Source organism: Columba livia, chromosome Z, assembly GCF_036013475.1.
Source record: "Columba livia isolate bColLiv1 breed racing homer chromosome Z, bColLiv1.pat.W.v2, whole genome shotgun sequence".
Classification (NCBI taxonomy): Eukaryota; Metazoa; Chordata; class Aves; order Columbiformes; family Columbidae; genus Columba; species Columba livia.
The window spans coordinates 18,507,818-18,533,737 of NC_088642.1; the positions used below are offsets into that span (position 1 = coordinate 18,507,818).

Consider the following 25,920-nt stretch of genomic DNA (forward strand, 5'->3'; position numbering starts at 1 on the left):
GTTACATGAGTCTATTAGCCCCTATGAAAATTAAGTCCACTGCTTCACATGCAGACTTTTGAAAAGTGTACACCATTCCTGATTTTGAACTTAATGACATTGTTAAATATCCACTTATTAGACCAAGCAGTCTGGAAAGACTTAAATCACTGGATAAGCTATACATAATTTCACAAATGTAAAAAAAAAACCCAGGAAATAAAAATGCTCTTCCGCAGTGCTGGAATCCAGTGGATGCCCATGCTTTACTGATCACTTAGGACAACATTTTCAGAGTAATTTATACCTGTGCACATTGACTGTTGCGTAATGTATGCATACTTACATACTACATTAATACAAAAACAATTTCTCTGTGGGACTTTAAGCCAGCTATGACTTCAATAGGGAAGTACAAATACATTAAATTTTTGCTTCAAGACACAGCTACAGGTGCCAAAAGCATAAATTTTGTGAAACTAATGTCTGTCTCTAGAGACAAGAAATAAGTCTGGACTTAGGACTCCAGTCAGACACAAAAACCCAAAGGCAACATTGATAAACATGAATCTTTTCACCTGTACGTGATCCTAAACAGACTCTTCCTGCTAATTCCATGTGGTTTTCCTTCATCCTTGCTAAATCTACCCTTTATCATCTAATGGCTAGAAAAGCCTTTTGTCATAGAACGTACTGAACTAGTATATCATAAGAAGAAAATAAAATTTGCTCTCTAACTTTCAAATTAAGATTCTTCTAAATCCTAGGTCATTCCTTACTCTTAAGGAAATTATTACTGAGGCCAAAATTATCTTTCAGAGAATATAAAAGTTAGGTAACAAAAACAGTGTTCCAAAGTTTCCTGTTAAAGAAATGAAGAAAAATAAAAGAGTGATTCTGGAGGAAGAGCTGACAGAAGATAAGTTTATTCTTAAACCTCAGGAAGAGAGCACAGCTTCTCTGAGAAATTTAAGCAAGTGTCATTGCTGCCTACAGCAGTAATAATACACAAAATCTGGGGAGGGAAAAATATAGAGTATTTCCAAGGTAAATAACTCTTTCTGCAATCCTTTTCTTAAGATTATCATGAGTGTGTTAAAGCTAACAGTCCTCCAAAACACACATCTCCTCTCCTCTGCTTTTAAACTGATGACAAGAATCAAGAAAATTAGCATACCAACACAGCTTTCTCTACCAAGCACTCAAGCATAAGATATTGCATTTTCTTCTGCTTTCATTGCTCAGCTAGAGAATTGATCATTTTTCTTTTAAAATATACAAATTAAATCTACTTTTACATAATTTAATTGGAAAAACTTAGCCATTTTGAGTTGAGAAATTGCTTTTTAATCTAACCTTTTTTGTTATTGCTAAGAGCTACCACTTTTGGTTGGTTTATGGAGGTTTCTATCAGTGGTGGTCGCATTTCTGCCATTTTCATCTCTTCATCAGAGGAGAGTTCTTCTGACTCCTGCTAAAGAAAAAACAGCTTTATGCTATGCATTTTGAAGAACTGCTTAAAGGTTAAGTAAATACTATCTCAACTGTCCCGCACTGAACAGTAAAGGAGAAAAAATAAACAAGCAACATAACACAGGCATAAGAACTGTGTAGTACATTCATAGTGCAAATCCACTGAATTTAGTAATATTTGCCGCAGAATTACCTTTAAGAAACAGCACATGCGGACCTGCATTGTCACTAATGAACTCCATGGGAACGGCACTCAAACTGGTAACTCCAGCTGCAAAAACCTACCTGGAGCAAGCAGATGCAGCCTTTGTTCCACCATTAGAGAGAACCTCCAGTTGAGTTCAAGTCACAAAGTAATCACAGAACCAGCAAATAACCCAGACTGAGTAGCTGGATGTTGATTTTGTAGAAAACAGCTCAAACTTAAACAGCTATAGAGTAGCATGACTAGGACAATCTTAGGAATGGAGGGCTATGCTGTGAGAAAAGAGTGAATGGAGTTTGAGTTGCCTAGTCTAGCAACAAAAAAAGCAAGTGTGGCTTGGGTTGATACCTTTAAGTTTATGTTCAGGGTAAATTCCAAAAGGAAGAGAAGTTAGTTAACTTGGAGAACAATGGCAGAGGAATAAAGCAATGCTGAATACATTTAAGCTAGAAATCACTAGTTCCTGACCATAAGATGGAGCTAGGTGCACTCATTAAAAAGATTAACTGACAAAGCTGCTGCAAGAGCAGCCATGAGACTACCGCCAACCCTGTATTCTCATTATCTTAGAAACCCTATTGTTTGTAGTAACGTTTTGAAGAAAACCCCCCTAAAACCCCCCTAAAGTGGAAATTTATAGTAAACATGCTTCCTACTACAAATGGTACAAAATCGATGTTGCATCTTTTAACAATCACTTTTTCATGCAAGCTTCACAACATTTAATGTGTGGAACCTACTGGAGCACCATCTTCCCATGATACTAACTACCTAGCCAGTTCTTTGGACTGCAGGCAGGACAAACCTACTGACAAGTAGAAAACAAGCTAATCAAAAGGCAATTGAAAATAAAAATCCGTTTTTCTCTGCAATTGGAACAGGCAACCTCTTCATTGCTTTTGCCACATTGCTCTTCCTCTTGGAGGTGACATACAACAACTGTAATCAGTGCTAACATGGAAAAATTATAGGCACAGAAAGTTAGATATCTGGATTCAACTGCAACAGTTAGCAGCAGGTTATTACATGGAAGTAAGGAATCTGCTATCCCTGATGAACACACTGCTGCCTCATTCACTTACCGGCATATAGCCAGCTACAAAGAATTGCTGCCACCATTGTTAGATAACTAATAAGATTTTCTGAAATTATATTTTTAAACTAAAGAAAGTGTCAAAACCAATATTTTCAGAAAGTATGTAGAAGCAGGAACATGCTAGTGGGTAAACAGCCAGTAACAGCTACAACTGCTTGTCACAAAGTCTCTTCAGCAAAAGTATGATATATGCATGTTCCACTGCTTATGCAACACAGGCAAAAATAATCTGCTTGTGAAACTATGGGGAAAAAAAAACATTTTACAGGTTGTGACTGGCAACTGATTAAGTGACAAGTTCCAAAATTTGTCATTAGTCTGAAACATTCTAAGTAAACGAATACATGGTGTCTATCAGAGAGATGTACAAGGTGTTTAGAAGTTCTAAACCTCTGACTATTGTATAAGAGGTGACTACAACCCAAGTCATATTCATGACAGCTCACTGATAAACACAGAGGAATACATACATTTAAACCCACCTTTACTTTTCATTTTAAAGGAACGTGCATGGTCACTTGGACATACAAATTTGATTGCTCCCACTAATCAGGTATTTTGCCATTTCAGTGACAATTAAGTGGATATTTCATGAGCAACTGACAATCAAACAAAACCTGGAAAATTCTGTCTAAGTCTTTTTACAGTTTGATAATTAGGTCAACTTTTAATTCAGTTTGCTTTCTTTTTGTTTACATGCATGTGTCTTTTATTATGAACTTATAAGATATTCAAACTTTTACTTAGTATAATCTCAAGAGAGAAAAACAGTGCCTTGCAAACCATCTATATTTACAGCACTTATGGATGACAATTTTCTGCTATTGTCAATTTAAGTTTTCATCTCCCAGAGTAACAAATTGAATACAAGACCAGCACAATTCATTGTTCATTGCAATGCCGTACCTCGAGCGTGTCTTCATGGTTGACAATCGTTTTCGTGTTCTGCAAGGTTTTAACAAGTGCAGTCAGCTGTGAATTTGTGGCACTGTGCTCAGCTTCTGCTTCAGCAGGTTTCTGCACAGAGCCTCCTGCTGAATACTGCTTTCTCTCATCTGCTTTGTTCTTTGATGAAGCAATTTCTGAAGTCTACAGGATTAAGAACATTAGCAGAAAAAACAGCCTGAAAGGTTTTCATTAACATACGATACTTCAAGTTAACATTGTGTATTTTGGGAAACTACAGAATGGAAAATCTGAGCTTTGAAATTCTAAAGTCTGAAATGCACCAGGTATGAAACGCAGGGAAATCTCTGAAGATTACTGAGGTACAGTCCTATCCTTTGTCAATTAGTTTGACTCTCCTCCCTATTAACGTTAATTTGTACCATTAAATTTCCAGATAAATAAAAAGAAGTCCAAGAGTATCTACAATGAGACATGTCAGCATGAAACAGTAGTCCCATCACGCTACATAAACCTGTTAGAGACTCCTGAGCCAACTTGCTACAATTGCCTTCCCAACTTATCACATAACATCTCCAGTCACAAGGGCAGCAGTTAAGATCCTTAGAGATTATCCTGAATTTCGTTGTCAAGTTTGGAGATAAGATAGGATCAGAGGATGACAAAGATGCCATTTTCCAGAATCTGGAGAAGCCAGCTCCTTAACACTTCTACAGCTTCTATTTGCCTGACAAGCAAGTCACTTTCCTTGTTCTTAGTGTCAGAGGAAAATTGCTATTGCAAACCAGACATTTATTACAGACTTCTTCAGGCAGTGAAGAGGTAAACTCCATTCTGTAATCTGACAATTTTTCTTGCTAAAGCATTAGTGGGGACGAAGAAGAGAATTAAAATGAATCAATGACACTCTAGAACTTTGGAAGTTCATGCAAAGCCAGAAGAGATAATTATCTCTAACCTTTACCCCCACATCTTTTACAGAAACTGTCTGGCCTTCTTGTTTTGACTCCTTGGCAATATCTTCAGTAGATTCTTCATCCTTTAGCCTATGTACAATTGTCTGGACTGTTTTGACCATGTTCTTCAGTTCATCAGGATATGGAGTTGGATATCTCTTCAGGTTGCCTTCCTGTGTTTACAAAAAAGCAATAACGTTCTACATTTAACTAAATGCCATAATTAAAACAGCAGCATTAAAATAGGCAATTAATTAGGACAAAACACTGAACGATCTGTAATACCCACTTTGCTGTTTGTGTCTACCTGCACTGGTACAGACTTAGGTTTATTAAACCCAGCAAGATTATGAATCAGGTTTTCCTTCTTTCTCCAAAATGTGTCCAGTGACTGCAAGCAGGAAGAATTATGACAACTGTAATTAACTTAAAGAAAAAATAAGATTAATCATTGTTTCCTCACTGTCCTTCTCCATGACATCACCAGTCAGGTAGTCATCTATGAAGTGTTATACCCTACATTGCCATGTATCAGCTGAGATACTTTCCATTGTGGTGCACTTTAAACGAACTGGCTAAAAATAAACAAGCAAAAAAAACCCAACACACAACCAACCCCCAAAACATGGTGTTTCATCCTGTTGGATACTCTTCACTAATAACTGAAGACTTGATTTCTTGAGCAGAGCAAAATACACAGCCAAATTAAGGAAAAGGATGGGATTCTGGGGTGGTGATAAGAGGGAGGGAAAAAGTAAATTCAAAACTAACCCGAGGTGGTGCCTCTCTCTCATCTTTGTCTTCATCACACTCAAATGCCACCTGAGCACGCTGTTTTCGCTGTTCCTCCCACAGAGATGGATTGAAACTTTCATTATCAGACATGAACATAACTGAAAAAAAAAAAAGACTCTCATATGCATAGGATACATTTCTCTTGGATGGGCTTGGTGTGCTTTTGTATGCATTCTTAAAAGATACTAGAGTAGTACCACTAATTGAATACTAGCTGTACTGCCACACCTTCATGAACTTGGCTGCATTTTCATAATAGAAAAAACCCATCTGTAAAGTATAATCTTCATACACACAGTTATACACTACACTCACACTTGAAAAGTTTCAGCAGAACTCTTTGCTGAAAAGTATTTTTATTCATGTATGTGTATAAATATGAAAATATGAATTTGTATATGTATATATTATATAGATTTATATAGCCTGACTTCAGAGAGGTGGTCTCATTAAGCACACAAAAGAGCATTCACCTGATTTCATTTAATGAAAATTTTAAAATGAGGAATACTTCATTATAGAGCTCAACAAGTGCACTGGAATACTTGTTACCCATTTATTGGGTAAACTTACAATTTTAACACACCTGAAAATGGACTAATGGACTTCACTATCACTTAAACTGTTTCTGACCGAAAAAAGAACTTGACAGTGAATTTTTAAAATTTTAATTGTTAAAAATGATATTTATTGAACTTTAAACCTGTTTGGATTAACCTCCTTAGAGGCAGGTTTTCTATCAACTCAAGCTGAACAAGCAGCCCTTTCCTTGTCTACAGAAAGGAACTCCAGCACCCGGGTAAAAAAAGTTCAAATGCTTTCAGGAACAATCCGGAACTTCACTGAATCTCCAAATGATTTTTTAATTCTCACATTCTATCAGAGGTATTGCATATGCATTATCTGCATTAGAAGGCACTAAAAGTGATGCACAATTTACTGCTTTTGCTGATATTTTTGATTACTTCTCTTTCAGTGTACTACACACTTGTGCCATGGAAAAGCGAATGTTGCCACTTGTCAGTTTTCAGTTACTTCCATTGACATGTGTCTGTGTTCCATTCCACCACCCCCCTCGCCCTTCTGTTAAATTAGCACAAGCATTTGCCTTCCACCTTCTGCCTGGAGAAACAGAAGAGATTTAACCCTCTTTTCCTAACTCATAGGGGGAGTTTCTTATGGCATGTTACTTACTTTCCTATTTCACAATGTGCAGAAATAACTTTATGTCAAGGTATTAATATTTTGGGCCCAACCTTTTATTAAACAGTTCCAAATATATGTAAGCAATATCCCTTTTTTCTTGGCCGATTTTTTTTTCTTTTAAAAGAAAACAAAGAACGCTGTGTACTTGTCCAAAAATATGTACTCGGTAATGGAGGAAACGTTTTGGCTAATATTCTGTTAAACAGTCTGAAGCAGACATCTGCTAAGGGGAATTTGACCCCAGCCACTAAGCTCTGCCAGAATGAAATACTGTGTCTCACTGGGAAGTGGCAGCCATCACAGAACATGATCCTGCCAGCCCATTCCTCACCTCACTCACTTAAACAGTTTAATCTAGAATTTACCACTATGTAGATCACATTAAGCTACTGTTTTCAGTCTTCAGATGTATTTCTTCATCACTTGCATATTTACTTCAAAATTGTATTTAAGCATTATCTAGTGAAAATCATTAAGTGGGCAGTCTTCCCATTATTTTCAAATGGAGCATTCTGACATGTTATTTCAGAAATTCTTACCATCCTCGGTCCTCGGTTGCTGAGGGAACATGTAATTAGTAAGTACTGTTTTCTGTGTGTCAGGGTCAGCTTCTTTTTGAAGAGGGATAAGTGGTTTAGACTAGGGAACAAATGAAATAAGATTATGAGAATGTATACATACAAGTAAATGTGATGTACATATCACAGAGCATGCCTGTCCCATTACTTTGAAGACTACTCTGTCTTGTATTAAAACATTTCTCCTCTGAATAATTTTCACAAAAATAAGTTATTAATATGTCTGTCTTTGACTGACAACCGGCTTCAGCTGAGAACTGAAACTCAGTAACAGCTTTAAGAGAAAAGCAAACACTGGGTATTTAAAAAAATACCTCAGTTCCTTGCCAGGAGTAATTACTATCCCAAAGGAGGCTGATCTGGAATATAAAGATAAAGCTTCCCATTTAAAGCTGCAGACAATCATGCAAAGAAAAATCTTGTACTCAGATTTTCATATTGACACAAGATCAAATATTCCCCACCCCTTACAAAAAACGGCAATGGATTCTTGAAATTACTGCATTAGTAAAAGTGCTTCCATTACATATACATCTGAAGCTAGTGGGTTTCTGATAGGTCTGTACACCTTAATTCTCTTTCTGTAAATCAGCGTAGTACACAAGGCTTCAATACACAACAAAAATAGAAGCCACAAGCACCTGAGTTACTGCTTAATAGCTTGGAAGTCAGGTAGTCACAAAGGTGTGGTAAGAAACCTAGCTCAAAAAAAGCCATGCTAAGTTTCCCCAATGGTATATCTGTGGAAGAAACCCACTCTACACATTCACCTATTAGCTTGCCAAACACTAACTCTCCTGTGTAAACAAGCTGAACTAAGAAAAACAAAAACCTAAAAACCCTACATCTGTTAAACTGCATCTCCTAACAGCACAGAATTTCGCTGGAAGTATGATAATCTCCGAAGACAGGTAGTCCCAGTGTTTATTTCAGGAGAACTGACAATGTCAAGGAAGTACTTGTCTGGATACCCACCACCAGGTCTCATTATTTAATAGGTGGCTTGGTACTTGTCAATTCCACTAGAAATAAAGTCAATAATCTATTTTTAATTTTATAAAAATTCACCTGATTGTCTGATAGCCACATAGCAGTGAGCTGTTGCAGTTTTGTGAAGGTAAATGGCAGATTCTTCAATCTGTAAGTTACAACAAGAATTTATATAAGTACACTTAGCAGTACAACTGAGACTGTTAAGAAACAATCCTGCATGAGCCTGGATAAAGGTTTAAAAAGGACATTTACTGATATAATTTAATTAATAGCTATTGACAATTGAAAGGCAACACCATTTAATTTAGATTCAAAGCTATATCTGGAATTAAAAAAAAAAAAAACACCACACAAAAACCAGCAAACAAAACAATGTATTTCTGACCAGTTTAGCAAGCAGCTTAAAAAAAGTGACAATGTAACTTGAATTTAACTCAGTTCAGTGACTTGAATACAATTTTGAAGACAACCTAAATTAATTGATATAAATACTCAGCACCTTATCTTACAATACACATGCATGCCAATTAAGAAAAAAGTGGTACACCTGAAAATTGTAATTTTTTTTTTTCCAAGCTACATGTTTGGGAAAGAGGCTGCCTTGGACAACAGAAGCTCTGGCACTTATGGATGAATCAAGCTACAGATGGAGTTCAGAGAAGCTGAATTGGTAGAACAGGAGGGAGAGTTCAGTTAGACTTATCTCTCCCAATATATTTCAATTCTACAAATTGGTAATTCCCTAAACACAAATGTTTTTTGTCAATTTCAAATGACTGCCTCTAATAAAACACAACACTTTTCCCCCTTCCCTAGCAAACTCCAGTGTTTTACACTATACTGTTATACTGTTTTGTGTCTTCTATATGCAATAAAGGAAGTTATTAACTTTTAAGAAAGAATCAAAAGTTTATGAAAGTAACCAAACTAATTCCCCATAAAAATACATGCTATCAATCATGAATGTATTGAAGCTGTGCTTCAATGCATGTGCCAAGTCATCAAAATAAAGACAGCTTAATACAATGGAACAGCAAGGTCCAGAATACAATAATAATACATTAAATGCATGCATCCCTGTCAGTAATCAGCTCCTAAGCTGTGCATGAGATAAGGGAAGACAACACAATATATTCATAACAATACTTCTACATTACTACTGAATTTTATACAACTCCTACTTGAATAAATGCATTCACAAACCTATTGTCACTCAGATTGATGACTTTTAATTTCTGCATATCACCCATTTCTTCAGGGAGAAATTCAAGCTTATTGGAATGCAGAAACAACACCGTTACATGCTTCCAATTTCCAATCTGAAAAAAAAAAAAAAAATACCAAAGAATCAATGAATCTTCACAACTCTAAATAAAGAAATTCCTACTGTTTTAAAAAAATTAGTACTACAGCTATTTTTTGCCTGTAAAGTGCAATTAGATTTATTCTGATGTATTAAACTCTTCTGGTTTCAATACACTAGCAACAAATGTCCGTGCTACTTAAAAAAAACAAAAAACAAAAAACACAGAATTTCATTATTTGTAAATCTGTGTATTTGTATACATCCTCCTTTGAAAGTATGCACGAAGAAAGTCTACTAAAGAATTATTGACTTGTTTTCCAAAAGTTGCACAGGCTATGTATTTTTAAATATATTAAAAATTTCATTTTATAGATTTGTAATTAAATACATACCTCTGATGGCAGCTGTGTTAAAAAGTTGTGATCTGCAGCAAATGTCCTTATATTAGAGAGCTGCCCAATAGATGAAGGCAATGTTTCAATCTCATTGAAACTACAGTCCAGTTCTTCTAGTGATATTAATCTTAAATAAAAATAAAAAATAATAAAAAAAAATTACTCCTCTATACAGGTTAATTCATCCAACATTAATCACATACTTTAAGTTTAAATGAAGTTGATACCAATATTAATTAAAAACCTCAATTTTATTTCAAAATAAAACTTTGAAACCCAAGGGAATTCCAATCTAGAAAAAATTCTTTACTAATTACCTAAAACACGTTTTGGGTATTTTTTAGTTTCTTGGTTGGTTGTCGTTTTGTTTGCTTTTTTAATCTCCTTTACACAGCCGTCATAAGAGAGCATTCAGTGAAAGGAGGGGTCAGCAACATGCGCGGGGTGCGTGTGTGTGGGGGGGGGATGCATGTGGGTGTTCAGATTCACTTTTCACAAGCGTTTTAAGAGTGTCTCAATCACTTGAAGTATCTACCACAGCCATAGCAATGTTACTGCCAAAATTTTTATTTTATGGATTAGTGGCTATATTAATAAGTGAGGACCATACACCTTTTGATATCAAATAATACATAAAGAACATACATGCTGCAAACTAGAAGATATGAAAGCACTTCCTTTCAATTTTATTAAGACATTAACATGTAGAAGAAATTAAATCAAACAGGTGTAAAAACATTCAAGAGGAGTCATTGTTACAGAAAAGTAAACAGAAACGCAACTCAATCTTTTATGCAGGTGAAATACCTACCCCCCTACAGAGTCTGGCAGATAAATTAACTGGTTTTCATCAATTTTAAGTGTTGTTACTTTCTTCAGGGAACCTGTAATATAATGAATAAGTAAATAAAAAAGGGCACTTGAGTTTATTAAGCTTACTTTTAAATTAAGAGGAAAAAAACTATAGGCAAACAACCACATCTTCTGTATTCACTAGCATGCTTATAGTGCTATATATCTAAGGAAATAAGCAGATCAGCTTACAGAACTTGTTTGCCAGTTTACCACGTGCCAGCCATAGTAGTAAGAGGGGAGAATTTTTTTTTGTTTTTACTGTGTCAACAGTTTCTCATCCTTTTACAAACTAATGTATAGAGTCAAGAATGCTCCCAAACAAATATAAATTCTATTTTCCAGCTACACATTACAGCTTTATCCAAACTGACACTTTGAATCCACTGAAACTTAGATCTAAAATGCTATTTGTATATTTTCAAGAGTTCTGTGTCTAAACTATAAGATTTTAAGAACATGAATTAACTGAAAATACAAACCAATAGTCTCTGGCAGTTGCTGAAGTGAATTACTGGATAACAGTAGGTCTTGCAGGCTTTCACAACCTGAAATACCTTCTTCAACTACTTCAATGTTGTTTTTAGAAACATCCAAGTAGGTCAGTTGTTTTAGAGTGCCTATGAACTACAAACAAGAGAAAATGATGGATTTTAGAAAGTGCAAGGTCAGAACAAAAAATGCAGCAGATTTGACAAACTGTCTCTCAAGTGTAATGCCAGAGGAAAAGCGAAAACTTATTTATAGTGCTGAAATACAGGTTCGTGCAAAACATCCAAGCTTTATAATGAAATATTCTGTGCAAATATGCATAGTTGATGTTTTTACACACACCCCCCTCACAGTAATTCTGCAGGTCACCGAAGTCAGTCTGCTGCAAATTCAACAGTTTGATCAGTTACCATGGATCAAGTAACCGAAGCGTTACAACAGACTTCAGAGATATATAAGGATGTCATTAGGCTCCAGTAAAGTTTTTAATGCTTGTATTTGTCTTCTGTGTAAAACTGCACTCTACTTAACATCAAGACGAGTGCCTAGCTGCACTAAACTGAAGAAACAAGCCAAAGTATAAGCTTGTATTAACCTTTCCATATGAACCAAGTATAACTTGAATATTTGTACACGCTACTCCACTAAAATCGTCACAGGGAAAGTGCAGTCACTTTCACAAATACAGATTTGCTGTTACTGTAAAGCAGAAAGGTTTGATACATCCTTTCAACTCTTCAAGGAAGAGTTACCTGAAGTGAGGAAAGACAGTAGAGAAAACTACTGATCAGGCAAGAGAGCCTCACATTCGGACTTTAAGTCTGAAAACAGACTAGCTGCTTCCCAAATTTCAAACACTCATTTACTAGTTTACTAGAGTGTAAGCACAGGTTCACAAGTACTGCAATAATAGTTCAGCCAGAACCCCATGTAATTCTGAGATATGTCAGGAACCCAGACAAAGTCAACAGAACATTTTCTCAGGACCTGCTATGCTACCTGTACAGAAGGCACCTGAGCAGGCATTGCTTGCTTTACAGCTGTGACCGGTAAAAATTCACACAGCTTATTTATCCCATAAATTCCTGTTTGCTGTCTAACACACACCAAAAAAATCCCTTCTTGAAAGGACCAGTCAACCCTAAATGCAATCCAGGATTTGATGTACAATTTTTACCCTTTTCCTGAATTGGAACATCATTTTTAGAAGAGAGGTATATATTTTTCAGCGAAAGAAAAGCTGTGTATCCAACTCTCATGATCAGGGACAATTTCTAAGTAGACTAGTTAAGCATTTAAGTGGCATTTAGAGTTTTGGCTTTAAGTAACAATAAAATTACATACCAACTTTGACATATACAATAGCTGACAAAGTAAACACTACTGTAAACTGAAATACTAAATGTTTAACACAGTAAAAGGACTTACCCCTGGAATAAGTGTTAGTCTATTACCATCCATCCAAAATTCCTTTAACCCACTCAGTTGTTCAAGTACTTCAGGCTATAAAGAGAAGCCATTTTTTAAAAACTTCATACAGAAAACAGTGAAAGGCAAAACCAACTTCAGCGATTTATTTATTGCACTTTAAGCAATGTCTTATTATAGCTGTTATGTACGCTTGTCTCACTAGGTCAAAGAAAAACCAGATAATTCACTTTTTGAAATATAAATACATGCCAGATATACAAAAATATTTTAAGAACTTGATTACTGCACTGCATAATCCTTACAGAAAGTACTGGGGGGAGTTTGTGTGTGGTGTTTGGGGGGGGGGGGATTGTTGTTGGGTTTTGTTTGTTGTTGTGTTTTGTGGTTTTGTTGTTGTTTGTTGTTGTTGTTCTTCTTCCCAGAAAGTATTATTCTTCAACTGAAGTACACACGAAATAAAAAATTCCTCTCTCATGAAGAATAACTAAAAACTTCTATAATCCCATAAACTCAGAAAACCTGCTTTTCAAAAATCACAAAGATTTTGTGGTTTGGTAGAAAAATAATATAAATTTTAATTTTTGAGCAACAAAAGGTGCATCTACATGATAAGAGCAAACCACTCCACCCACAAAGTGAAGTGCAGGGTTGTCCTTGCACTATAACTTATCGTTAGAAGTATCTTATATCAGGGAAAGACCACTTCTTGGTAAACATCCACATTGCATATGCTTTCCTATTTAAACTCTCCTCCTGAGCAAGTAATACAAGAGAGGTGCTACTGCACCTTACCAACTAGAACCAAGATCACTTAAACGCAGAAGTCAGTTTCATTGTATTGCAAATATACTCCTGCATAAGTTGCAGTCCTGACTCCCAATAATCCATCTTCCAAGAGAAAAATCTTAACTGAAGACCACTCCCTTTCAGACAAATCTTCATCCAAAAAAGTGGTTTCAAAGCTTTTTGTGCTTTTACCAAAAGACCTTAATGAAGTAAGTCACCACTAGCTGACTCTTCTAGCTAAAAGGCAGGGAGAAATGATGCAATCAGCCCAAAATATACCCAATTAGTTAATTTTGCAGCCTATACTTAGTTTCTGGCTGTTGTAGCTTAACATGGGCCTCTGCATGTTAGTTTAAGGCTCCCACACAAATATCTACCCCATAAGGAAAACATGGCACTAATGGTAAAAGCTACAAGTGTAATAATCGTAATGAATAATTCCTTAAACACATTTTCTTATCTGGCAAACCAGACAACTAGGCAAGTACTCAGTTCTGTATTATCTACTGCTGGCACAGAAACGTTTGACTTTATTATATGGCAGGTCAGTATGTTCCACTATACTTATATTCATCTCCTTTATTCTGGAAAGTACTTGTAGAGGCAGAGAGACATTAAATGATTGTAAATATAAGATATATATGTCTGTGAGATCATGAACAAGAAACAAGTTGATGCAGGCCAAAGGAAAAAACTGAGCACCTCAAGTGTAAATACTATTTTGAACAATATTCACTTAAAATTTTAGTTTCACTTGGATCTGAATAGTTAGTATACAGTAATAAAAGCAGGTTATACACAACTTAAAACTTGCAACGCTAAATACATGATAACCAATAAGTGTTTAGAATTCATTATAAGCTAAACAATTATGTTTATAATTCAAACACATATTACCATTGACTTTTTACCAATACAGTAACCACACTAACCATAGTGGTAGTTTTCAAATGAGAAAAAACTTATTTATATTCATCAGAATACACACGGTTTTTATAACAGGCTCTATAAAGCAGTATGAAGTATACATAGTAGTAGAACTCTTAAGCTGATGTTTACATTTTCATATTGATTCAAAAGAGATTAAAGGATAAAGAGATTTATAAAAGATATAAAGCTCTGTTACTGAGCTAAAACTTACCACTTCTGTGAATTCATTACTTCCTAAGTCCAGTCTTTCCAGCTGAGTCAGTCTGGACATGGTTCTGCAAAGGTAGGGATTAAAAAGGAATTGTATTTAAGAAAATATCAGTTATATGCAATCTTTCCATATTCATACAAATATACTATTTTAATCAGTATTAAATAGGGGTGCTCCTCTGTAATTGGACTGATACCTAAATAAGGTGAAATTTTCACACACTGTTCAACCAGGCACATATTAATGATCATCCTGTTAACTGCTGCACAAAGAGTACACTGCAACTTACCTACAGATTAATTTACAAAAACTAAATAGTAATATTTATGATAAAGAGTAAGTCAGAGAAGTCACTCTTCTTTTGAGTGCTTCAGCTTTTCACCTACAGTCACAATAAGTCTTCTCAGCAGCCAAAGGTCGATTAACTACATGTTTTCCTCACAAAGACAGACCACAGACTAATGATCAGCTAAACCAGAGAAGCCCACTGTTGAACCACAGTACTCAACAACAACGTTCTCCCTCTGCAGGCTGCTGACAAAGTTGCTGCCACATGATATGGGCTGGAATCCTAGTTATTTCTCCAGTCCTACACGAATCAGATTACTGAACCAGATTTTGTGACACATCGATGCTCTTTAAGCCAATTTATAGCAAAGATTAAATCAGGGACTGAAGTAAAATCCATTATTTCAAGCTGTGTTTTGGCAAAATTTTTCCTCCATTTGAAGCTCACTTTGGGGACTCCAGAGGGATTATCTACTACTGCTCACAGTGTTCTACATGATCGGTACTCTAGTCAACAGCAGTACTACCGAAACATATTTTCAGAGGGGCTGTGCATCCCTCGTATGACATTATGTCCTGTATTTATAATTAAATAAGAGCTTCTAAACAGTTGAGTCTTCTACATTATCAGAATATATGTGTCAACACTAATATCTTCAAAAAACATCTGCATGAGCACAAGATGCTCTATGCCGCTATTCAAAGTTTCAGTTGTTCTTCAAATACACTAAGTATTGCAGCTGTTCTGAATACACAGTTCAAAAATTACATTCTGTTGGAAAATGCCTTATTTGTTAAAAGTTAATGTGATTATTAATATTATTCATGAAATAACCTCCAAAAAAGATTACACTCAACATTTGTCTATAGATTTCATTTTCATTGCATTACAGTAATTACCTTGGGGACAAACTAGGAATTTAGTGTAAGTGGGAAAGACATGATCAAGACAAAAGCAGAAGCTATTTCTTGCACTGCACACACAGCATACTCAGGCTTTAGGGAAAAGCCTTTAACTCACATTTCCTCTGTCTCAAAGAAGAAAAAGAAAAAAAAAAAAATAAAAATTAAAAGACTACTTCCAGAAGAATCTGGGAAACATTTTCCCTCAATTTCTTGAAGACCATGAACGTGATGATTATCTGTAAGACAAGTGCTAGAATTCATTTTACTATTCTACCAGAAATGACCTAAGACTGTCTGAAATACTGCATAATCTGAATTTCTGAAAGCTTTATGAGACCATGCCAGTATCAATACAATGTCAGATGAGGTTTTCTACCACAGCCTGAGATTAATGGATTTTTTTCTTTCAGTTCAACATTAATTCTTCTATTTTTATTTTAATGGTTTGGTAAAGGCACACACAATCAGTCTCCCAGGACAATACACTCCTAGGTCTGAGTGACTTTTTTTCCTAACTCCTTTACACCATTTAGCTCTGAGGCTAAACTGCTTACACAGCTAACACCAGATTCACAGAATCTAAGCAATAAAGCTCCTCTCCTCCCCGCTGCCAAATTTCACTAGATACACAAATTCCACTTCAGTCCAACCAAAATCTATGTGGTCCTTTCCCATCCTGCTAGTGCTGCATCCTTAAAGGCTCTAAGGAAACACAATGTTCCCATTCTTGACTTAATCATCAGTGTCTTACTAAAAACAAACAAAAAACCAAAACAGAACAACAACAAAAGCACCAAAACCCACTGAAACAACCACCACCACACCAAGACCACCACCAAAAGCTGTTACTTTTTTTTCATCAAGTGTCCTGGTGTTACAATTTGGAACAACAGCAAACCTCTCTCAAGTGTCTACAAAATTCATGGTATGTAACACTGATGGTATAACAAAGTAACTTTACTGATTTTTTTTACTTTTTTTTTTTTCCTTGCCAAGACATCTGTAATCTAGCAAACACAGACCATCAACTGTAAAACAAACACGTGTTTGCAAGTCAAGGGCCTCAGTTATTTTCCTTCCCCACTGCGTAATCTATAGCACTTCCAGCCATTCTATTACTAACATCTCTTCGCTTTTCTGCATTGCTTATAGAGCAACTACATCTTCAGACAAAATGCAAACAAAGCTTCCAATAATGTTAAAGTAACAGGAAAATTAAATGCTAAAGGAACTGGAATACAGGACTGAAAACAAATATTTACTAGATCACCAAGTTCCACCTATTTCTATCTTGTCACTGTGCTATGTAATCCCTTCCATAAACTGAAAAATTTGTTTCATAATTCATATTATTGAACTTGCTGTTGAATCAATCCAACACTAAGGGCTCAGGTAGTCTACATTATGCCTTGGATTCTGATGTTGTAAATAGTCAGCTTCACTAAGGTTAACACCCTACTTGAAGTAGCATACAATTCAAGAGGTGATAGCATGACTGGGCCCTCGATCATCGTAATTGCACCCTCAAATAACGTGATTCTTTCTAAAGAGGTTACTATTTTTATTGACAATTAGGCCACAGAAAAATACTTAAAAAACAAAAACACACAAAAAACTTTTTAGCTTTCCATTGGGCCATTTTCCCAACTTCCAGCTACTTATCAGATAATCATCCCTAAAATAGTCTCTGTATTTTTCCTTTCCTTTCAGTAGAAATATTTTCATTGAGCTGGTTTGCATTATAATACTGCCAGTTCTGCAGTCTCTGGATGTGGATAAGCCCCAAGCAAAATGATGCATTTGGCACAAAGCAAGGTTGATTCAGTGTGTTGGCATTAATTACCCATTTTGATTAGCAGTCTTTCAAGTGCTTTACATTTTAGTGTTAAGGATTTTGTGCATGTTTAATTCACCAAGAGGGCTAGCTGATTTTGTAGAAATTTATCCAAATACATTTCTCGTTACAAATACAAAAGAATATGCTGCAAGTATGAAAATATTCAAAAGGTGAAAGTGACAGGGGAAAAAAGAAAGAATAGCTATATTTATAGCAAAAATATTAGCATGTACTGCTACATCTTACTAGCTTAAAAAAAAAGCCTTTGGATTTTCTATACTGTTCAAAGCTGTATAGCATGTTCCTTTCAAAACACAACAATTTCACACCAGCTTCTGTTATAACATAATAGTTGAAGCCAGGCCACAGACACCTTTGTTGATCAGGTCAACTGCTGCATGGTTGTAACATGCCAAAAGGCAGATTCACCTCTTGCTTACCATGGACATCACAATGAATTTTTTCTCTCCAGTGCACATAATACATAATTTATGTTTACAGTGCCTCACTGTAGCAAAAATGCAGATTAAAATCATTAAATTGGGGGGGGGGGGGGGGTTGGCGGGAAGAAAAAAGGAAAAAAAGAAAAAAGAGAAAAAAGGAAAAAAAAGTAGCCTCAATAGCCTTAATTTCCCTTAATTGAACCACAAGAGTACCAGAAGACAATAACAAAGGTAGCATCTCAGCATGCAAGCATGTACTGTAGATCATGATGGGAGTGCTGCAGAGGACATCTTCGTAACAGCTGTTGGTTTCGTTTTCCAGCAAGGATAAATCCCTGAGTACACTGAAGCCAATAAAAATTTCCAGCAAATTCAACTGAAGTTGTGTTTGGCTTAAATACATTACAGCATTTGTTTGAATGTTTCTTATCACTATAAGAGACCTATGTAAACTACTTTTCTTAAAATATCACACGCAATTCATGCTATTAGTGTTAATTATGGCAATTAAGGTCAGAGTAATTTTATAAACAAAATCTGTATTAGCTGCTAAGATTTAATTATAGCTACTGTTCCTCAGTTAGGAGTAACTTAATTTACACAGCTACTACGCCAAACTACATGTCCCATAATTTTCTTTACTGAAAATAAGCGATATTAGAAAAAGCAAAGGAGGAGAGAGAATATTTATATCACATGAATGAGTAAAATGTTTCACACCTGGAAGACTTATATTCACACTTGCTCATGCCAGATATGAGTTCTGGCATCTTTATAATGCAGGCACCACAGTACAGTACCAAGGCACACAGAAAGGGAATTCCAATGGAACATCATTTGCTACAGTCACTAAGAAAACTGACTGCTACCAAAAACACATGTGAGGAATAGGCTGCCATTGTGTTAAAGAAACCCTGCTGCATTATAGAACAGGTATAGCATAACAGATTACATGCAACATAGTAATGAGTTGTTCCTTTATTCAGCCCTGAGGTATATTAAACAAAAAAAAAAAAGTGTTCAGGTCATGTGAATTGCATTCTCCTAGTCATTCTGAGCAGGAGTCTCAATCTCCACATTTGATTCAGAGATTATTATTATTATTATTATTATCTTAATTCCCAAGGCATGCGTCTCAGACACAGCCATCAGAACTGTACCCAGACAGGTGGGCAGCTCTACAATACTGCATACAAGAAGTATCAGACATCTCAGAACAATCATCCTGAGGTGCTTACATGCTGGCTTAAACGCTCAACAGGTGGAACAGAAATCCACAGAGCTGGACAGGAACAGGAAAAAAAATATATGTATATGTATATACACACACACACATATATCTATCTGAATAGGCGAATCTCTGGAAAGGCTAATCTCTGAATAGGCAGACCAGTGAGTCTGAAGGGACGTACAACTCCAGCAGGATGGAGGAAAAGTTCCTCGTGAGAACTCGGCCCAGTTACTTGGCTACACATTTTAAGCTGTGATCTACTTCTCAATATGCACTACATTATCAGTATAGCTACAGAAAAAACCCTCCAAAGTAGTTTAAATAAATGTCACCCATACTTACTTTGGCAATATTTTTAACTGGTTTTCTCTCAGTTCCAATATCTGGAGCTTAGTTAATCTGTAACAGAAAGGTATAACAAATTATCACAATATACTGTATTATATGATAAAAGCAATTGCTGAATTTATTTATATTGCTGAATTTCAGACAAAAACATCTACAGTTTGAAAATAATTTTTCTGCAAGAATAAAAATATGTTTTGTGCATAAATCTACATGTTATTTTAAATTACTTTATTCATTAAAGTTTGGGTTTGGTAAAACAGCATGCAAACTAGATCTCACTTGCTTTTCTGCACCTGTTAGAACATACTTCTTTTCCTTCATCCCAAAGATTTTATTGGATTCTTTACGGGGTACATGCTATCATATACAGAAGTACACAGGAAATAACAGAAAAAAATGTAGGATCTCTCCACACAAATTAATCTGCTGAATTAGTAATATCTGCAATGTACCAAATAATTTCATATAACAAGCCTCATCAGAAGAATACCTGTGGTCTTCCACATGGTAAAAACATCTAAATTCATCTTGAATTTCCTTCCATATCCTCTTCCTAGTCAGCTTCTTAAACCATTTTAATATTTCTGTTAGAAGGCAGTTTGACCTTTCTTTCAATAGATCCTTGGTTGGCAGACAAACAACCTCTAAAGCCCAAACTCAACTGCTTGGCCAAGTTCAAAGCAGTCATGGCATTCAAGCAATGCACCATCCCCAGTGGAATATTTTGCAGCAGGACAGCAGTGACAACATTCTTTCTTTGTTAAATGAAATACAGAAACTGAGTGAGGTTTAAATACAGACATGATCGTAAAGACAATGGTTCTACATGTGACCTAACAGCCCTCATACACACAAAAGAGGGCATTAAGCTCCCTGACTCAAAAAGGAGCTTAGTGAACAAACCAGTCTTTCCCGAAGGTGCTTAACTGGGTACCTTAAATGGACAAAAACATTTATTTTGATTAAGTAGTAAGAACTACACTTAAAGTAAAAATAGAAAGCTGAAAACAATATTTATTTTTCCTCTAGACATTTGCTCGTTTTGGGATGCATTTGAAAGTAACAATCTGGTGCACCTATGAATAACCTAAGAATATAAGAGTAACCTTGAAACAGAGCAGAGGTCAATGTAGCCCAGCATTGCAAGCAGCACTTGCCATCTGGTATGAAATGCTGGAGGGGAACCTCCTCCCTCCAGTCTCTCAAAAGAAAAGCAAAACTGTAACAGTGCCAAAAGAATACCCTAATAAAAATCCAGTTCATGGTAATATAACTGCTGACCTCCTAGCCTTTTTACCCTACCTGCATCCTAAGATAGCAATTTATGATGAGACAGGTTAAGTTATTTGTTTAGACATACACAGATTTGAATGGTCATTTGGGGCTTGGAATTCTAAACCCCAGAACAACCAAACACTGCTTTAGGCTCCAGTTGGTGTTTCGCCTTGATGATAGAAGAGATATCTACAGAGTTTGTAGGTTTTCTTCACAACAGAATTATGCAGTAACATGTCTCAGTAGAAAGCAGTAGAAGCAAGCCACCATTCATTTGCTAAACTACATACATGCATGCCAACACTTTGTTGACTTAGCCAGAACTGACTGTACTACACTTCTAACAAGTTAATTCTATGAACTTAAAGATTGCTTTTGGTGATAGAAATGATCATAGCTTTGTGATCTTGTTTCATGTTCTACTCTTTCTTCAGCTAACACTAAGAAATTGGAGAAGCAAATACCAAATTTCCTATGTGTAGAGCTACAAGAGAGGCTACTAGGGAAACATTTTCAACCTTTCCCGGCTGTGTCTAGATAGAGGCTGTGTAGATACAGCCAGTGTCTAAATTAGTAATTTGCTAGCTGTAATTTATGAGAAATACTGGTGTGAAGTAGTTGTCATTTCTTCCAGTATGAATGGAAGGGTTAATTCAAGTTTAATATAGTAATACACATCAAATACTCAGCCTAGCTGCTCTTTAAATGGCTCATGTAAACATGCATGTTCAGCACCTGAATTCCTATAATGGAACTGAAAATCTGGGGCTTCATTTGGAAGAGAAATACAGACAGAGCAGTCATCCACCCATACTAAAGGAAAAGCAGAAGTCATAGTGGCCAAATATATACTTCCTGTTCCATTCTATCATACAGATTTGTCATGCTCATAAATATTCCATTTCTCAATTGTAAAAACCCCAAACCACAGAAATATTTACACATCAACTAAACAGAAAGCTTTAACAGCATATTATTCAATTTTAAATATACCTGGTGTAAATATCTCAACAAAATCATTGTTCCAGTACTGATATTTAATGCAAACAACTGCTCCTGCTTTTAAAACATATCTCGACTTCTAAATAAAACTAAATCTCTACATGGATGCCTTGCCAGGATAAGATCAATATCCTTCCTAAGTCTGATTTCTTTAACTATAGAATCTGTAGAAAATGTAAAAGAAATCTGTAACAGGTATACTTAGAAACTCACTGTTCAACAGCAATCACTCTTTGGAAAGCTAAAAATATTTCAGAGAGCTGGTCTTTATTTTTTACCTTCTTTGCAGTTTTGCTAATGTGGTGGGGTTTTTTTTGTTGTTTTTGTTTGTTTTTTAATCATAGCTAAAATATAAAGGCAAGAGGACTACAATACATGCATAATACAGCAAGTTGCATTTGCAAAAATCTCAGCCAAATTGCATATATGTAACCAAATTGAGGCCCAAATTCGATTATCACTGTGCATTTATGTAAAAAATTATCCTAAGGAAGATACTACTAAAAATATCTGCTACTGCAAATACTACTGCCAAATAGTTGAGAAAAAAGATTACAAGTAAATTCTTTGCAGCACCACAGTAAGAAGTCTCTGGAAGCAATACCCCATTATAGACAACATTGTCAGGAGATTTTAGAATGACACTGCTTACCTTAAACAACCATCAGTAAAAAACATTTCCTTTTTGAAGCACTGTCTCAAAATTAGCATGCAGTGAGCTTTAAGTTTAGAATGCTGTGCTTATATATTTGTACATTTAAATGCAAACACACATGATGTATTTAGATGCAACAGATACGGTTTTCTTAGGTAAGCATAAGCAATTCTCATATTTTTGTGCAATGGTATAAAGGCTGACTCTGGGATCCATGCCAACATTAATGCATTCAAATTAGTATTTGGGAGTGGAGGAAAAAAAAAAAACACTATCACCTCAGAATTTTGAAGGAACTGGCACATTTAATCAAAAGTCTGGTGATTTTTAATAAGTCTAGCAAGCTGGACCAGATCACTGAAGGACAGCAAGTATGTAATGGTCATAAAAAAGGGGAAAAAAATTGGATAATCTTGACCTCAATAGTACGCAAAGCTTTGGCAGAAAGTTTGAAGCCAAGAATAAAGCATGGACATAAATGTAATAAAATGCTGCATGCAAATACTAAAAGTAGTTTGCATTACACAGTGTTTCGTTTCCTATGCATCATGTTGAATGATGATGACACAGGGGCTCAAAGACCTTTTCTGGGACTATCCTGTTCAATGTTTTTTAACAGCAATCTTAAAGGACAGGAAAATCATTTAAGTCAACTGATGCCACAAAACAGTGACAGACAATACAGTGAGTTATTAGGATGTTGTAGGGAAAAAAACTGTACAACCTTAAGGACTGAAAAAACAAAACCAAAACAAAACAGAAAAGGGCCAAGGTGTCATAGCACAGAGTGAAGTACTCGTGATTTCCTTGTAGAGTCATCAGCCATTTCTAGCTGAGCTGTCCACATGGTAGTTGGTCATGTGGGAAATGACACGAGGCAGCTGCAAAAAGGGCTAGTGGAACACTCGAGCATAACCACAGACATATCCAAGAGAAACAAGAAGATAATAATGACATTGTACAAGCCATGAAGAGATCTCAATTTGAAATCTAAATATAGCTATATATGTAATCATCCTCTGTCAAAAAGATGATGAATTCAAACTGAAACTTGTTCCAAAATAGATTAATATAATCAGGCACAAAGGAAAACCTGTCATACCAGAAGGAAACAGAATTTTGTTTAGTCTAAGAAACTAAAAGAGGCATATGAGAACATTATAAAACCAGCAGGTGAGAGAATGGGGGACAAGACGAGAGATGACAGAAATTAAACTGTGGAACAAATGAATATGAACAGTAGAGAGAAACTGATGTGAGAAACCAGATTTCTAACCTGAACTGCTGGAACAGAGACTCTGATACATGGAACATAAAAACCTTGCTAGCTTTAATATGGCATTGGCTTTATTTTAAGAGACATTATTGCCAGTTAGAGCAGAAAGATTAACTAACTTATAAGACCAACTGTGTATATCTGAAGTATTTCTTTTCACCTGTAGTGACTGTTTTTTACTAAGAAACTTTGCCATTTGGTTAGACTATTAAAAATCAGAACAGAAAAATGTATAAGTAATCATTAAAATTCCAACAAGACTATGCATCTTCTAGATATTTCTTCTTCAACCTTAATGAAGGCTTTTGAAATGCAAACTTTATGTACTTGAAACAAGCACGATAATTAATGCTCCTGCATCATAAGCAGCTTTTTTGTTTGCTGGGTGTGTAACAGATCCGGTGCTTTTAATTGTTCATCAGGGAATGACTAATAACTGGACAGAGAAGAATAGGCCAACAACTCTGATCACAGATGACTAATAAGCTAATGGTCACTAATGGCCTGCATCTGTGCTCATCTTTCATTGTACATCTCCTGGTCTGCCAAACTTGTGCAGAACATGATTTGGGAGCTTTTCTAATCTCTTGTAAGTTGTGCTGACCCAACTATAAGCACAGTCAGAAACAGAGCATAAAATAAGAGTGAAGAAAGGTGAAAAAAGCAGAAATGGCTAAATTAGGATTATAAAGAGAATAGGATGAATTATGCTTATCCAGGAGCCTTCTTTTTAACAAGATTTCCTTTTCACTTTTGCTCCCAAGACTGAATCAGTTTTAAAGAGGTAAGAGGGTTATATTTGTCTTGAATTTAAGCTATTACATGGAACAATTTTGCTTATTTAGCACACTGTAAATATGCTAAGTTCTTCAGAAAGATTCCTGGCAACAAGGCACTTGAGAATTATAGATGTGCATGAAGGAATCTGTGCATCCAGGAGAGGACAAAAGGAATTACAGATGTCATTATTTGCTTCACTCTAACAACTAAATGATAAACAATCCATATTTCAGAAATACTAGTCTCCCATACTCACCAGACTTGTGTTGTAGAAGCAGCAAGCATGTAAATGAGTTTTATTTCTTGGCATTTTATAAGAATTATGTCTGTCCTTCAAAAGCCCAATGAAAAATGGGGATAAAGAATCAGTTTTATCTGTAACTAATATGTGGCATAAATGGATCCGTAACATACACTTCTTTGCCACGTCCAGTTCACACTTTGCATGAGAAGCAGCAGGAACCACTCTGCATAAATTTAAAACTAAATGAAGATACTAAGTTTCAAATTTTACTTACCTGCCAAAATTGGCTGGCAAAAACTCAAGAAAAGCATCATTCAGGTACAGCTGTGTTAGGTTTAACAGTTGGGAAAATCCATCTGGAAGTCTGTATATAAATAAAATAACATAGTGACATTTTTTCAATTATATTCAGGGCATTAAGCAATTTTCTTGAACAACAATATAGTATTGAAGTTTTACATATTGATAACATTAAAAATTAAGGTAGTACCAGAATTTCTACAAAATTGTACTAAATACATGTTCTCTGTAAGCCTACTGTCAATGTTTGTAGTATTTGTTTTGTTTGTTTGTTTGATTGTTTAAGCATTGAGGACAATATCTATAGGTAATAAAAACGACAGAACCCAAATATAGCCTTGCTACATATTTATGGTAACTTATATGTTACTGGTAACTTATGTGGAGGAGACATTCATTAGGCAGATAAATTAAAACCTAAATAACACCTTTTTTTCCCCAGGAGAGTTACGTTGTACAAAGTTTGTATCTCTGGCAGCGCTACCTCTGGCAAATTAATTTTGTCACTACAGAAAGTGACAAGGAAATCACTCATATAAGTTAAGTCTGAAAAAGAGTGGTACAGACTTAAAACTAAAATTAATTCTTTGCATATTTCTCTACGTTCACAGAGAAGAAATGGACTTTGAAAGGCAGAGAAAGCCACATGGTATAATGCAGGATTGCCCACATAGCCTATTAACTTGGGCAAAACACTAATGACATAGCTACACTGTATCACAGTGCAATGAGGTTAACAAGACAC

At 35.6% G+C, this 25,920-nt stretch overlaps 1 protein-coding gene across 19 annotated transcripts in view; it reads right to left on the reverse strand.

The window, feature by feature from the left end:
- ERBIN (erbb2 interacting protein) overlaps nucleotides 1-25,920 on the reverse strand; it is a 117,911-nt gene that overhangs the window by 20,916 nt on the left and 71,075 nt on the right. For 8 of the 19 annotated variants that reach the window (XM_065047450.1, XM_065047445.1, XM_065047447.1 and 5 more), the window contains 14 exons: nucleotides 25,150-25,239; nucleotides 19,638-19,694; nucleotides 14,591-14,654; nucleotides 12,661-12,735; nucleotides 11,223-11,367; nucleotides 10,700-10,772; nucleotides 9,886-10,015; nucleotides 9,391-9,506; nucleotides 8,263-8,332; nucleotides 7,156-7,255; nucleotides 5,387-5,508; nucleotides 4,618-4,788; nucleotides 3,660-3,842; nucleotides 1,336-1,453 (listed from right to left, as the gene is read on the reverse strand). In XM_065047450.1, coding sequence (XP_064903522.1) covers nucleotides 1,336-1,453; nucleotides 3,660-3,842; nucleotides 4,618-4,788; nucleotides 5,387-5,508; nucleotides 7,156-7,255; nucleotides 8,263-8,332; nucleotides 9,391-9,506; nucleotides 9,886-10,015; nucleotides 10,700-10,772; nucleotides 11,223-11,367; nucleotides 12,661-12,735; nucleotides 14,591-14,654; nucleotides 19,638-19,694; nucleotides 25,150-25,239 — 1,514 coding nt within the window. The remainder of the gene's footprint in view (nucleotides 1-1,335; nucleotides 1,454-3,659; nucleotides 3,843-4,617; nucleotides 4,789-5,386; nucleotides 5,509-7,155; nucleotides 7,256-8,262; nucleotides 8,333-9,390; nucleotides 9,507-9,885; nucleotides 10,016-10,699; nucleotides 10,773-11,222; nucleotides 11,368-12,660; nucleotides 12,736-14,590; nucleotides 14,655-19,637; nucleotides 19,695-25,149; nucleotides 25,240-25,920) is intronic. The other 11 variants (XM_065047451.1, XM_065047452.1, XM_065047459.1 and 8 more) reach the window with 3 other exon arrangements.